This window comes from Ahaetulla prasina, chromosome 2, assembly GCF_028640845.1.
Source record: "Ahaetulla prasina isolate Xishuangbanna chromosome 2, ASM2864084v1, whole genome shotgun sequence".
NCBI classification, from domain to species: Eukaryota; Metazoa; Chordata; class Lepidosauria; order Squamata; family Colubridae; genus Ahaetulla; species Ahaetulla prasina.
In genome coordinates this window covers 144736566-144751599 of record NC_080540.1, presented here as the reverse complement: position 1 = coordinate 144751599, position 15034 = coordinate 144736566, and the positions used below count along the sequence as shown (strand labels likewise).

General features: G+C 33.8%; 1 protein-coding gene across 8 annotated transcripts in view; it reads left to right on the top strand.

Moving 5' to 3' along the window:
* CEP112 (centrosomal protein 112) overlaps positions 1-15034 on the top strand; it is a 292963-nt gene that overhangs the window by 113231 nt on the left and 164698 nt on the right. For 7 of the 8 annotated variants that reach the window (XR_009153592.1, XM_058170477.1, XM_058170475.1 and 4 more), the window contains one exon: positions 11715-11897. The exons of the other annotated variant lie outside the window; for it this stretch is intronic. Coding sequence is in view for 6 of the 7 variants with exons in the window: in XM_058170477.1 (XP_058026460.1) it covers positions 11715-11897 (183 nt within the window). In the remaining variant the exon portion in view is untranslated. The remainder of the gene's footprint in view (positions 1-11714; positions 11898-15034) is intronic. 8 annotated transcript variants of the gene reach the window in all.

Below are 15034 nucleotides of genomic sequence, written 5' to 3'. Positions count from 1 at the left end.
GCTCAAGTTACAGAAAGATCTTGACAGACTTGAACATTGGGCGCTATCTAACAAAATGAAATTCAACAGTGAAAAAGTAAGGTTCTACATTTAGGCCAAAAACAAAATGCACCAGTACCGTATATGTGGTACCTTGCTCAATAGTAGTACCTGTGAGAGGGATCTTGGAGTCCTAGTGGATAACCATCTAGATATGAGCCAGCAGTGTGCAGCAGCTGTTAAAAAAGCCAACACAGTTCTGGGCTGCATAAACAGAGGGATAGAATCAAGATCACGTGAAGTGCTAGTACCACTTTATAATGCCTTGGTAAGGCCACACTTGGAATATTGCATCCAGTTTTGGTCGCCACGATGTAAAAAAGATGTTGAGACTCTAGAAAGATTGCAGAGAAGAGCAACAAAGATGATTAGGGGACTGCAGGATAAAACATATGAAGAACGGTTGCAGGAACTGGGTATGTCTAGTTTAACAAAAAGGAGGACTAGGGGAGACATGATAGCAGTGTTCCAATATCTCAGGGGCTGCCACAGAGAAGTGGGAGTTGGGCTGTTCTCCAGAGCACCTGAGGGTAGAACAAGAAGCAATGGGTGGAAACTGATCAAGGAAAGAAGCAACTTAGAACTAAGGAGAAATTTCCTGACAGTTAGAACAAGTAATAAGTGGAACGACTTGCCTGCAGAAGTTGTGAATGCTCCAACACGGGAAATTTTTAAGAAAATGTTGGATAACCATCTGACTGAGATGGTGTAGGGTTTCCTGCCTGGGCAGGGGGTTGGACTAGAAGGCCTCCAAGGTCCCTTCCAACTCTGATGTTATGTTATGTTATGTTATGTAAAAATATTCAAATACTTTGTTTGATCAAACAGGTGCTCACTAAAGTAGTTGTTCCCAACCTCTGGGCAGAAACCCACTAGTATGCCATGAGTTGTTTGCAACCAGGGCATGGAAATGGGCGAGCATGTGCACCAGCATGTGCATGCCTGCTTCATTTGCATGAGCAACGGATGCATGTGCATGCTGCTGGCGCAAATGGAACTGTGTGCGCACTTGTTAACTGTTTACATGAACCATCCCATTTCCCCTCCTCCCCAGAAAAGTTGGGGAACTCTGCACTAAAGTATTCCTTTGATTTCAAGAAAGGGTGAAGCTGCATGCTGCCAAATCTAGACTGCAAAGCAAATAGAGTAAAAGAGAGATCCCTAAATGAAGGCAAACATGCTTGTCCCAGGATAATGTTGCAGGATCCAATTTGGGTCAGTCACCAGGCCATAGTTTAGTTTTCTGAGCTTTCAGACTCATGCTGGAGCCAATCCTTAGGGAACTTTTCTCTACCAGTTTAGAAGCTACTTAGGAGCTGAAGTCTTGACAGCTCAAGAAAACAACAGCCAATGACTTAATAGCCAGCCATCAATACCCCAGTCAACAAATAAAAAGACACACACAACCAGGCACCACATAAATACTACACATAGACTAGCCCAAAGGACACATTTTGGTAGAGAGAATTCTCTGAGGATGGGCTCCAGAATGAGTCCGAAAGCTTGGAAGACTAAAACTGACTCAAATTGTGACTGACAGTGACTGACTCAAATTGGATCCTGAAACAGAGATCTATTTTTGCAATTGTTTCAATGGCTCATGAGATGTAATGCCTAGAATTGTGTTGCAACAAAATTTCCAAACTCTCTCTCATTTTTATTTCAGAGTTTTGAGTGTTACAGTGTAGAACTCCCAAGTTAATAACTGCTGCTACTATAAGGAAATCCATTTGAATATTACCATTTGCCTCCCAAAAAATTATAATCATGAGTTTTCCTGTCAAAGCCTGAGTCCCTGCCCCCCGCCCCCCGCTGGAAAGCATTGTGATGATTTTCCATGGATTGCCGTGGATTTGATCTCTGTGTCTTAATGATGAGCCCATGTTTTGTCCATGTCACAATGCTGTGGGGAAAAAATCCCCATTCTCATTGTCATAGCATGAAGAATTCCTTGCAGATTTCAAGTCTTTCAATTCTGTCATCAGCACACAAGAAGCCCATCTTCTAATAATCTTGCAATATTGAAGAATAGTAAGGTGACCCCCACAGCTTTGTGAAATGCCAAACCTGACAGCATGTTTTGCCTTAAATAATCCACCAATTGTCCTTAATTAATACATCAGTCTTTCTAATGTGAAACCTGTTGGCTGTTGTCATAGGTCATCCACTTTTTTCTTCATGACACAATCATTAAATTTGGTGTCCCTGTGACATACAATATTCATAGTCATTGCCATAAATAACCTGCATTCATGGTGAATTTCAGTTGGAGGGTTCCTTCTGCAATCCAAAATTTAATTACAGGGCTGTGCTTAAAATGATCTGGTTAGCATTCATTGCAAGCTTCCGTTTCATGAAAAATAGCAACACAGCTCAGCTTTTTCTCACAACTTCTTATCTACTGAAATGAAAAAATAAATGTGATAAAGAACATGTCAGAACTTCTAATGTTGTCAATACTACAATCTGTTGACAATTTACAACACTGGAAGCATTACTTTTCTTTCAACCTTCAAATAAAACTTTACAAGTTCTATGAATATATAGGCTTGGAAATGTTATAGAACTTGAAATATGTAACCTGAACATTTCAGTACTACAATCATTTTTGTTGTATTAATTATGAAATACAAAATTTTATTAGGATAGCTTTTATAATCCTTTTTCTATTGGAATTTCCTTTGAATTCGGTTGATAGGGTGATTGTAAAACTTGCATCATTTGACAGAAAATTCTTAAAATTGATCATTAAGTTATAATTTTGATTCAAGTATAGATGTAAAATGCATTTGCCTTAAAGCTTCACATTAAAGAGCTTATTCTGTACAAGGCCTCATACAATCATACAATCTTACCAGTATTTTTTTCTTACAAAAATTATTGCAAACATTCCTTGCAGATAAAATTATTATAAGTGCCCCGTATATAAAAATTCTAATTTTGCATTTGAATTTTCTTCATGCTTATGGGTTCAATTTTTCCTCCATGCCACTGGCTATCTGTGCATAAATGCTAATGTGATAAATTGGAGCAAATCAATATTTATTTGTTTATTTAAAAAATGTTTAACCTGCCCAATTTCTTTGAGCAATATACAATAAAACATATAATATTATTGTATTTAGCCATGATCCACTTAATTCAACTTTCTGTTCAAATTTAATTGTGCCAAGTTCATTGACATTTGAAAAGTTAATGATAATCTCTTCACTATTACCAGCTAGTATTTATAAATATAAAATGAATCCTGGTATTTTACTATTCAATCATTATTACATAGTTTGTTTTACAATGACAATAGCAATGTAGGGCCATAGTTTGGCATTATCTATGCAACAGAATACAAATTATAATTGTAAGTTTTATTTATTATATTATAAGTTTGTTTCTGCAATTAATTTTCTTCGTGAGAGAGAGATTGTTTTATCAGAACCTGAGTGTTGCTTAATTGCATCCCAGTCATCAAGACTATAGGAAAAAAAGTCCCTAAGGGTAAGCGAGTGTTTGTTTGTTTGTTTGTTTGTTTACATTTATACCCCGCCCTTCTCCGAAGACTCAGGGCGGCTTACAGTGTATAAGGCAGTGTTCCATAAACAAAGTTCTTGCCTAGACAATTTCTCATGCTTTTTATCTTCCATCCTTCCAAATTTGATTCTGCTGTCCATTTTTGTCATCTTCCCAACTTTAAGTTGTGAGTAAAGCCCAGCTACAGCAAGCGAGCAATTTGCCATATTCTATGGTGTTCAGAAACAGCTTCACCTTAGTTCTTCCATGTTGCTTCTTCATGAAATTGCTGAGTAGAGTCCTCAGAAAGTTTTTATTTTTCCTTTTTGGAATCGACAGTGGTGATGTTATTTGGGTGCTTGGCCAGGATAATAAATTGGATGAGGACCTAAAGTTTGAGACTTAAACCAGTCAAGCTGGCCCTAAATTGGATAAAAAGGGCTCAAGCTCTGGTGAAGTTAATTTGTTTGTGTTGTCCACTTGTCAAGTGCCCACTTGTCCACTGCCGCTATGGAGCTAACAATGATTAGAAAGATAATCTACAAAGGAAAGTAATGAAATAATAAAACATGAAATGTGCCGGGGGCTAGTCACACAACCCTTACAGTTTCAAATGGGCCAGTGAGTGAGGAAGAACCGGATCGTCAACTTCTTTTAAAAATTGGCAGGGTTGGGACCAACTGAATTTGGAGGGTTTAATTCTGAATTATGTTTATACAATTCCAAATAATCAATATATGGATTTTCAAAGATAAGGCACTTTCTTATTTTGTATGTTGGAGGATGACAAGAGAGAATGCTTTCTCAGTGGTGGCCCCAAATCTATATTTTCCTAAATAGTTTCCATAGCATCTACATACCTGTTGGAGTTTTTTTCATGCACAGCTAAGATTTTTCACCATAGGCTTTTCATTTAAGATGAATTAATTTAAATCCTGATGGAATTTTTTGTATTGCACTTCACTATATTTAATTTTATGGATTATTACACTATGAGAAATAAATAAGACAATTAATAAATTACATAGCCCAAGTAATCAAATATAAGATGTGACACGCCTATTTGTTCTTTATTACTTATGTGCTGGACATACAATGGAAATAGATCATAAAAATCGAGAAAATAAATTAATTGAAGGATTTGATGTACTGCAGTGGTACAGATGGTTGCAGTTTATTATCAGCCATAAGGATTATGCAGTGTTTCTTAAACACCTTTCCAGCATTGTACAACAGAAATACGTTTGGTAATGATAGTGGTTATGTCAACTCTAAAAACAGTAATAATTAGAAGCATTTCCCAATCTTCTTACATTTTCACATTATTGAGCATAACTTTTATATATGTCTCATATATGTCATATTTTAATGTTTCATTCATCAACAATTTTGGAAGCACACATATACAAAAATATCCAGATGCCAGAAAAAATGCCTGTTTTGGCCAGAGAAATCTGGAGCTGATTAGTATTAGGGATGAGAAAGAAAAAGCACACTAAAGATAATAGCTTAATACAAGTAGCCCTTGTCTTACAACTGCAATTGAGTAAAAAATTTCCATTGCTATGCAAGATGGTTGATAAGTGAGTTTTATTTCATTTTATCACATTTATTTCTTGCCCCAGTTCTTAAGTGAATCAGTACAGTTAATAACATGGTTGTTAAATGAATCTAGCTTCCGCGTTGACTTTGCTTTTCAGCAGGTCACAAAACATGACCGTGGGACACTGCAACCCTCATAAATATGTGCCAGTTACCAAGCATCCAAATTTTGATCACATGACCTTGGGGATGCTACAATAATTGTATGATTGAAAAATGGCCATAAGTCACTTTTTTCAGTGCCATTGTAATTGCAAACAGTCACAAAATGAATGGTTGTAAGTCAAGGACTACCTGTAACAGTGCCAGATATTCCACTGTTGCTGGGAAACACCAAAAGTGATATAATAATACATAGCTCTCACCTTTTTTCATATTTGCGGAATAATGAATTAATGTACATAAATTATCAGGAATAGAAAAACAGAGCAAAAATATGTGAGTCAGAGAAAACACAATAGCTATTGTCCTAAGTTAACTTTAAAATCAGGTATCCAAGTTGAGTGGGCAAAGGTAAGAAGCTGCTAATAGGTACTATTGGTTCCTTTTGGGTGCATGTGTCTATGTTTTATTTGCAGCTTTAAAAGCCAACATATTTTGTGGACAGTGTAAATTTTTACACAATGCTGACAATAATAATACATTGCATATACATAGTTTTTATCGTCTAACGTCTAACCTTAATATGCTCATTATAATTATAATATATTCTTTTATATATCAATATATATATAATACTGTTTTCCCAATTTGTACTTATTTTTTTCCCCACTTGTTGGAGTTCTTTATATTCGCCTCTTTATCTTTAAACAGTACTATTCTCTCTTTATGATACTTTATCGCTTTCTCCAAAAATATATTTAAGCATCAATTACATTTCTTCGTACAATGTATTTGTTGACCCCTGTTAAGTCATCAATATCTTAATATTTTAAGTATTACTCAGATTCCACCATATTTCCAATATCTCCGTTTTCTATAAACACCAATAAAACCAATTTTTAATAAAATTTAACCGATCCCGGGATTTTATCTCTAAATCCCCTAAATTTGTAATCTTTAAAACCTATGGATTCCAACATATTTTTTACACATTGTTAGTCATAATAATACATTTAAATATGCCTAATCAGTCTTCCACCTTCTAACCTTAGTATATTTGTGGTCATAATAAATTCTGTTATATACCTAAATATGTGTTACTATTTTCCCAATTTATACTTTCTGTTTGTTTCTATTGGTTTTTAATACAATCACAGTATTACAAGATATTATGTCTCTATCCGTCATCTTTTCAGCCTTTTTTAAAATTGACTTTTTGGTGATTCTTTTATATTTCTCTCTTGGGCTCTTATATTTCTTTCTAACATTTTTACATAGACTGGATGTTCCCTCTGCCTTACCCCTTATCTCCTGCTGCATCATTTGGACACCCATCCATAACCCTTTCATTATTTTTGGGAAGTCTTCCTTTTTTCCTTTGTACTGTTGTAAACTCTTAAGGAATTATATATTTGATTTTTAGTATTTATTGGTATTGTCTTTTCATTGGTTTTGTTTTCTTGTAGCTTATTTTGATTTGTCTCCTCCCCTGCTCCTTCTGATTTCTCATCGGTCTTCTGAATATTTTGTTCAATTTTGCCACCATTTGTTGAGATTTTTCTACATTCATTGCTTTTTCTTTGAACAATCCCATCATCTCCTTATGATTCTTTGCCACACTTTCATAAAAACGTTTAGCCATCATTAACATTTCTTCATAGAACTTTATTGTCTCCTGCTGAATAATTTTGCACCAAATTAATATATTAAAAATTACTCAGTGTATCTCTAATATTCCAGTATCCCAATATCTAAAAACTCCAAAAAAGTCAATTATTACTAAAGTTTATCAATCCCAGAATTATTCCTCCAAATCTCCTAGCTTTCTAGTCCTTAAAAGCTATAAATTTATACTTTACAGACTTTATAGTTTCTAGTTTACACCTTCCCAATTGTCCAAATTTTAATGTCTTATTTATCTTTTCTTTTTCTCTTCTTTTTTTAATCACTTTTCTTCTTTTTCTTCTTCTTTTGCCTCGTAGGATGATCTATCCAATGATGTTAGTGAATCAATTCCAGCTTGGCCCACCAGGTTTCCACAAATCTTTCAAATCCACCTTTCAATAAACAGTTCAATAAGGTTTTGGTATTTATAGTTCAGTTTGCTCTAAAAATCTTCAAACAGCTCAGTAGATATTTCCAAGCCTCCAAATCGCCTACTAAGATAAAATCAAGGTCAAATAATCTTCCAGGTTTCTTTGTTTTTTCTCTTTTCCTCACTTTCATTCAAATTTCCCGCATTGGGAATAAATCTTCTTCCTCCAGTAGATGGCTCCCCTGTCCCCAGTTCCAGCATTCAACAGAGTGTAAAAGTCAAAATAGCTGACTGTCAGCCATTCAGAAGGGTTAAAGATAGAGTTTAAAAAAGCAATTTCTCCCAATAATCACTTTTCACAATGTTATTCAACTTTTTCCAGGCTTTTTATGGTTTTAAACATCCATTAAATATTTATTTTGCGTCTGAGTCTTTAACCTTTAGTTTTTCTGTTTAATTTTTAATCCTTCTCCATAAATCCAATTGCTGCTTTCTTACTATTTGGAGATTGTTCTTTATAATTTTAACTTGGGTTAAACCTTTGGGGTAAAAATTGGAAGTTATCTCACCCAGTTTCACTGCCCTGTCCATGTACTGCTCCGGCACAAAATCTTAGTGTCCCGGTTGTCTCAGCTTGTGACAGACCAAAATGGCCGTCATTCCTGCTGCCGTTCAGGAGAACCTTTTTTGGGTCAACGAGGAAATTGCGATTTCCTCATGATCGATGAAGCACATCTCCTTTCTTCACCACCCCTCCAGGGTGGCTTAATCCTGTAGGGTCTCTCAGCAAGCAGTTGCCAGCTGCATTTCATGGAGCCCTGCGGAACTCTTCTATTTTACAACTGTCCCTGCCGCGACTTAAACCGGAAGTCCTAGTGGTTCCTATTTTTTTATATTTTGATTTCTGCAAATCAATTACTTATCATTTCTGTCATTAACAGTTGGTAGAACTAGATTAAATTATCCCTTATAAAATATAAAATGTAAATCTTGTTTTGCTCAATTTCTAGTGACATGCCCATGTCACTCTGGTGATACATCCAAGTAGTTTTGGCAGAAGTATGGAAGTAATTTGCTATTGCTTTCTTCTAGATTCCCCCACCCCTCCAATCTAGCCTATAACCATGGTATACCTTGATGAAATCACATTAAGAAGTAACTAGGTATGAGCCTCCTTATCTTCTAGCACCATCACAGGACAATCAGATGCTGACTATCATCTTCTCGGTATATTTCAGTTAATTCTGGACAGAATGTGATCCAAACAGAACAACATTGGTTCACAATTAAAGGCATACTTCCTCTGTATCTGCAGTTGTTTAAAGATTCAAACTAAGAAAATTATGAATATGGCAGTTGTAGTTTTGACATTTTGCTAGTTCATTCAGTATTGTAACATTGTTAACCTGCTCTCTCAGTGATTGATTCATTAGATTTATTATATGTTGGCAGTTCAATTCACAAACAGATACTTTGATCTTCTAACTTATCTACTTTTAACATCATGGGTTCCTCTAGGCAACCCTCTAGGCATATTTGAAAGTAAAGATAATTCACTCTTAAAAGAATGGGAAAGCTATTAGATCTGTTCAACACTTTCAGCTAGAAATTTCCACTGTGCTAACCTTGTTAATTGAGGTTACATGGAACCATTGAAAGCAAAGAAAGATCAGAAAGACCCAAGAAAAATCTCCACTAGCAGTGCCTCAAAACTGGTCATATCTGGAGAATAGAAACCACACCTTACTGCCGAAAAAATTAGCTAATACTTGAATAGCTGTACATAGTTCTAGAATTCGATGCTGTTTATAGAAAAATGATCCGCATGAGAGAGTTCTCATTAAAAAAAAACCTTTTCTGGTCAAATCACAAAACATTTGTTTACATCTATAAAGAAAACCTTGATAGAACTAAAATCTTTCAAAATAAAGTACTTTGAGCTGATGGCACAAAAATTGAACTGTTTATTTTAAGCGCAATAGTGACTTATGTTTTGGAACTGTGTGGCAGCTACTGGTAGAGAAAATATTGTATATATTGTATAATATATATATATATATACACACACAGTATATATATATTTATATACAATATATATATATATATATATTGTATATAATGTCCCACAGACAATGAAGAATTTGAAGCTGGGAAGAAGTTAGATAATTCAGCAAGACTGAGTCCTAAAACATACCTACAATCAAGTTTGAAGTAGTTAAAGGAACGAAAGATAAAATGTTAATACTGATCTTCACAATCCCCAGATTTTCATATTATAGAACATCTGTGCAGAGATCTTAGGCAACTGCAAACACATAGTAAGTATGCATTTAACATTTGCAGAGAGATGTGATGTTTAAGTTTGTACCAAGTAGAGATTATATCAGTTACTGTTCATTTAGGAATTCACTGACACACATTGTTTGACTGGAAATGTTTAAACTTTAACATCCAACTGTACAGAGTAAAGATTGGAGAAGGAAAGAGAGAATTGTTTCTAAAAAATTATGTTGACCACTCTCGGTGGTCTGATAAATTAGCATTGATAGTGCTAGTGTCATTTATTTATTTATATTCTGCCAAGCAAGTCAGTACTGTCATTTAAGCTTAAAGATCAGGTACATCTTCCTACTCTTAGAAGTAATGATGTCCTTTTTCTTGGTTATATATATACACCCTCTTTCATAATTTTAATATTTTGCTGACTACAAAAATGAAAAGTGCATGATAAAGTGAAGGCTGACATACAACTTTTTATGTTTCTTTCAGATATTTTTTTTGTTTTAATAATACTTTATATTTTTAGTAATCAATTTAGTTGGTTTCAGGGAATTGGAAAGGAAAAGTTAACTGGACAATCACAGAATTATTTGGGGAAGGAAAAATTTGCAATTTTGATGGGGACTTTTTTTTTCAAATTGAAAAGTATAAATTCAATTATGGTTGGTCTGTTTAGAAAAAGAATAGTAATTTTCCTTATTTTCATTTATCTTGATTTTCACAACAGTGCACATTCAGTTGTAATCAAGGAAAACTACTTTCTACTAAAAAAGAATGTATAATACTCAGGCCTACAGCTATTTGACAAAAATGTTTAAAATAATCTGATTTTAATTGCATCACAAACCTTAGTAAAGCATTAACAATCAATAAAGAATGTATCTTTATTCACAAAACTGCAGTTTCAACAATTTGCTTTATATGATATTAGGCCAAGTATATATTACCCAAATATTTCCAGTTGAGAATAATTTGATTCCATAAGATTTTTATGAGATTTGGATATTCAGAATATACATGGAAAATTTATATACCCACGCCAAGGTGACAGTTATGGAGAATGCTTTTACAAAAATGAATGCTATCTCTTTAAGATAAGATGCCTCCATGCTTTGCTCAGAGAAACAAGATCAATTATGGGCAGATTCCTACTGCTGCTTTATTTTATTTTTTTTGAAGAGGAGAGATTCTCACGCTAAAAATAACCATCGTATTCCTGATAACAGCCTTTTCTTCTTATCCTGAAATCCACCAAAACTGAAGAAAAATTCAACTGACTGTTCCTAGCAGCTGTGTGGCCCGGAGTTCACGAGGAAAGCTGGCTTCCTGCAGTTCCCTATTCACCACCTGCTTCAAAGGCAGCCTAGCTAGCTATAGTTTGCCGGCCAGGTAGGGTGCCATTGTGCACAGTCTGGGAGGATTAGTATTAAAGCTGCAGCCACCAGGCCCTTGGTTTCCAGCTGCCATTCAGTCTAACATGGAGAGGCTAAGCCTGGCCAGGGTCATCGTATCCAGCGTGCTTTGAACAGGCAAAGGAGCTTCCTGAGAATAGAATCTTCTTGGCAATCATGGTGCAAGCTTGCGGCACAGCAGGTGCCTCCTAAAACACGTACATTTGTTTGTGCTGGGGTGCTACAGTTTTTTTCATTTTCATAGAGCCTTTTCATTTTAAAAATAGTGGGGGAATGTTTGACAAAAAGTTTATGTAGACAGATATAGATATAGACACACATACATACGCACATTCCTCCATTCATTTATTCATATCGGCTGGACTTTTATTTTGGAGACATTTGTGCACCCATGAAGAGCGGAAGAGACAATTAACCATTTTTAATCTGTATCACTGTTGGATTTCGGGAACGTACATCCAATGTGACAGGGATTTTTTTTCTTCATCCCCCCCCCCTGTGTTCTGACATTCAGTATTCGAGATTTGTTGAATTTGTCTCGTTTTTATGAATAGCACCTAAAACTTAGATTTCCCCCACATTTTTTTTTTTTTTGCAGGTGAGGTAACGATGACGTAAAAATAATGGTAAAAACCTACGATGAAATTGTGGGGGTGAAAAAAAAAATTAAGCAGTAAGATGAGTTGTCATGACGACAGGGATGTTCTGTTGATGAACTGTACTCCTCATTGTCCAATCAGATAGTAGAGCTGAAGCTGGAGCACGAACAGGAAAAGACGCACCTATTCCAAGAACATAACACAGAAAAGGATTGCCTGGTCCGAGACCATGAACGGGAAATTGAGAAACTAGAAAAACAGCTTCGGGCTGCCATGACAGACTACGACAATAAAACCCAGGAATATAGGAAACGAGATGCTCAGGTAATAACAGCATTTCAAAAATAATGGGATTGCCTTTTTTTTTTTTTAAATCCCCTATTTTTCAGTGTTCTTTTTGCTGCACGCTTTAATCATTTAAAAAACTGGCATATAAACACAATTTTCTTTTTTCTATTGTATTTTCATTACCGCCCCATGTCCTGTCACTACTAAAAAAGGCTTTCAAAAAAGAAAAAGGAAAAAAAAGGGGGGGGGGACCCACAGGTAGCCAGATTAAGAATCACATGGTGTGCAATAATTTGGCCTATTATTTATAATCTTGTCTCATTTATTGTTATGATATATTTAAGAAAAACCGTTGTTTATTTCCTGTATATGTATCTGTAGTAAACCCCTCCCCTTTTGACTTACTCATTGATTTTTTTAAAAAATAACCCTGCAATCAGCCTATATGTTCCCTGTATTTAAGTTTTTATTAATTTTTTAATGATGTTTGGGGATTATTAATATTTTATTTTTGCACGTGATTTGCTAATGATTTATTTTAATGATAAATATATGGGAAATTATGAATTGTGGATTGCTTGCCTTTAGATAAGATTTTTAAATGTGTTTGGTGTGGGTGTGTAAAATTTTTGTATCATTCATAAATGCATTAAATGCATTAAACTATATAAGCACACATACGTTGGGTTATGTGTACACGTATGTTCACATAACAAACATATATCTCTTCCATTTTTACAATGACTGTTAGAAGCCATTTACCAGAGTAATTCCCAGCTATGGTGTGTTTAATTGCTCAAATGTACAGGTTAAATCTGCATTGTTGATATGGAAAATTTTCTTGATTGTTCCAACTAAAAATATATAACCTATGCCAGTTGTTTTGAACATAGTTCATTATCCAGAATAAATATACTTTAAAAGGCCTGAAGCGAAGACACTTAAAAATTGAAAGTAATAGAATAGGAAGACAATGACTGCTTTAGCAGTTCTCAATAGAATAGTTTGAATAATTTGGTATAAAATGTGGATAATTATTATAGTTTAAGATATATATATTATACATAAACACACATGTAGGCATATATACACACATATATATGCACTTTGGAGCCTTTTATCCATACTTGAAGGAAAAAACATGTCATGTTTTTTGCTTCACTGCAAATTCATGAGTTATTGAAAAAAGTTAATCATTTATTTCATTTGCACCATGTCAATAATACAATCCAGAAACTCAGTATTTACGGTTGGTTTAAAAAGAAACAAGGAATAGAAGGGAAGAAGGGACTGTGCTCAGTTTTTATGTTTATTAGTCAAAGAATATGTTATGTTCATGTTTAGTAACAAATGTATACTTCTTAAAAGATAGATAGCTTTTTCATCATCATCAGTCTTATTATATTTCCGTCTTTATAATTTGTATACATTTGTGATATAGGTGCCATTTACTTTTTAATGCAGAACAGTTTGTTAATATATATGCATCCTTTAATGAAGCTCATGATTCATGAAGAACATCTTTCTAAAATATGGGAACTTTATGTTACAACCAAGGGATTCCAAAGATTTATCTACTGTATAGTTGGATTAAAATCACTGGGCTATTTCATCATTAAATTATTCGCATTACTTTTTTAATCGCAGAGATAATGAGTTATGAGAAACAGTTGCAGAATCATATCAAGTAGGCGTGTGATTTGGGACCTACCATCCATAATATTTTCTAATTTTTCCTGTCCTTGTTAAATCATCTACCTCTTGGTTTCAATTTATAACAGGATGATGTTTATTGTTTTTTTTATACTATTACTTATTTAGTGTATTCAATAACATAGTGGAGTATTTTTGAGGGCTGTGCAATATTATAAATATTTAATATGTAGTAGGAAATAAAAAATGCAAATTGTTGCTTAAAATTAATTTATTAGTATTGAATATCTTATAAAAATAACCAATTTTATTCTGATAGTGACATTACAGAAATAACAGTGTGAAGCGATTTGATTGGTTTTTGATGTAACTCACAAGTATTGATGTGTTTTGCTACCATCTTCTATTTTAGTATGGATAGGAATGGAATTTATATTGAGCAAATATCAGTAAATAATGATAAAAATCATATGTCACTTGCATGTACTGAATTTGCACACTTTGCTTCTTTTCCACAATTTTTAATAGTTTTTTGGAAGTAATTTTGTTTACTTTATATAAATAACGTGAGTAAACAAATAACTATTACTCTACCAATGAGAAATTTAGCAGTCTCGTATTTTTTTCTTACTCTGAAAAACCAAGCTGATCCACAGGTTTAGATTTTGAGGCATAATTATAAAAATGTGTGATGATTATCTTTTACTTTAAAAGTTTAATAAATAATCATTATGAAAGGGTGCTAGAAAGTTTTGATTATGATTTTATTTCTTAAAATATTTGTACTCTTTTTTTAACCATTAAAAGCAATTTTATTAAACGTTTATTAAAAACTTAAATACAGATACTAATGAGAGATATTTGTGTATATGTAGTTACTCTAAAGTATCATGCAATATATTTAGATGACCTGTTCCAAAATTAAAACTGTAACAAAATATTTTTTTAACAAAATGCCTTGCTTTATAAGTATTTTTATTACCTTCTAGCAGATGTATCATTTCGCCATCATATCCTATCTGTCCGGCTATCTGCCTATTATTCTCTGATTTCAATTATTTCAATTCTGTCAGTACAACTGTGTAAACATTAAAATACAATAATGATGTTTACAATGCAACACTCATAATAATGAAGTCAGTACTCTTTGAAATAACCAGATTTTCACAAGCTTACCTTTAGATACAGAAAGAAGGAAAACATTTCACAAAATCTTAGTACTTTGTGTTGATCGTAAAATGGGCATAATAGAAATCAAGTCTTTCCCCTCATTTTCTGTTGTCTTTTTTTATTTTCTTCCATTCACAAATGTTTCTATATTAATTAAGTAATGGAATTAGACTTCCTGACCAATGGTACAGAAAGTAGACATCAAAAGCATTGATGTAATATCCACTTGATCCTAAACACTTGTCATCCATTTAGGGAATATATGTTCAAATAGTCATGTGATTGGACAAATAAAAAGTACTGTGAGTTTGCTTTCATCTAGGGAAGCAAACTCCTAGATAAGATAATTT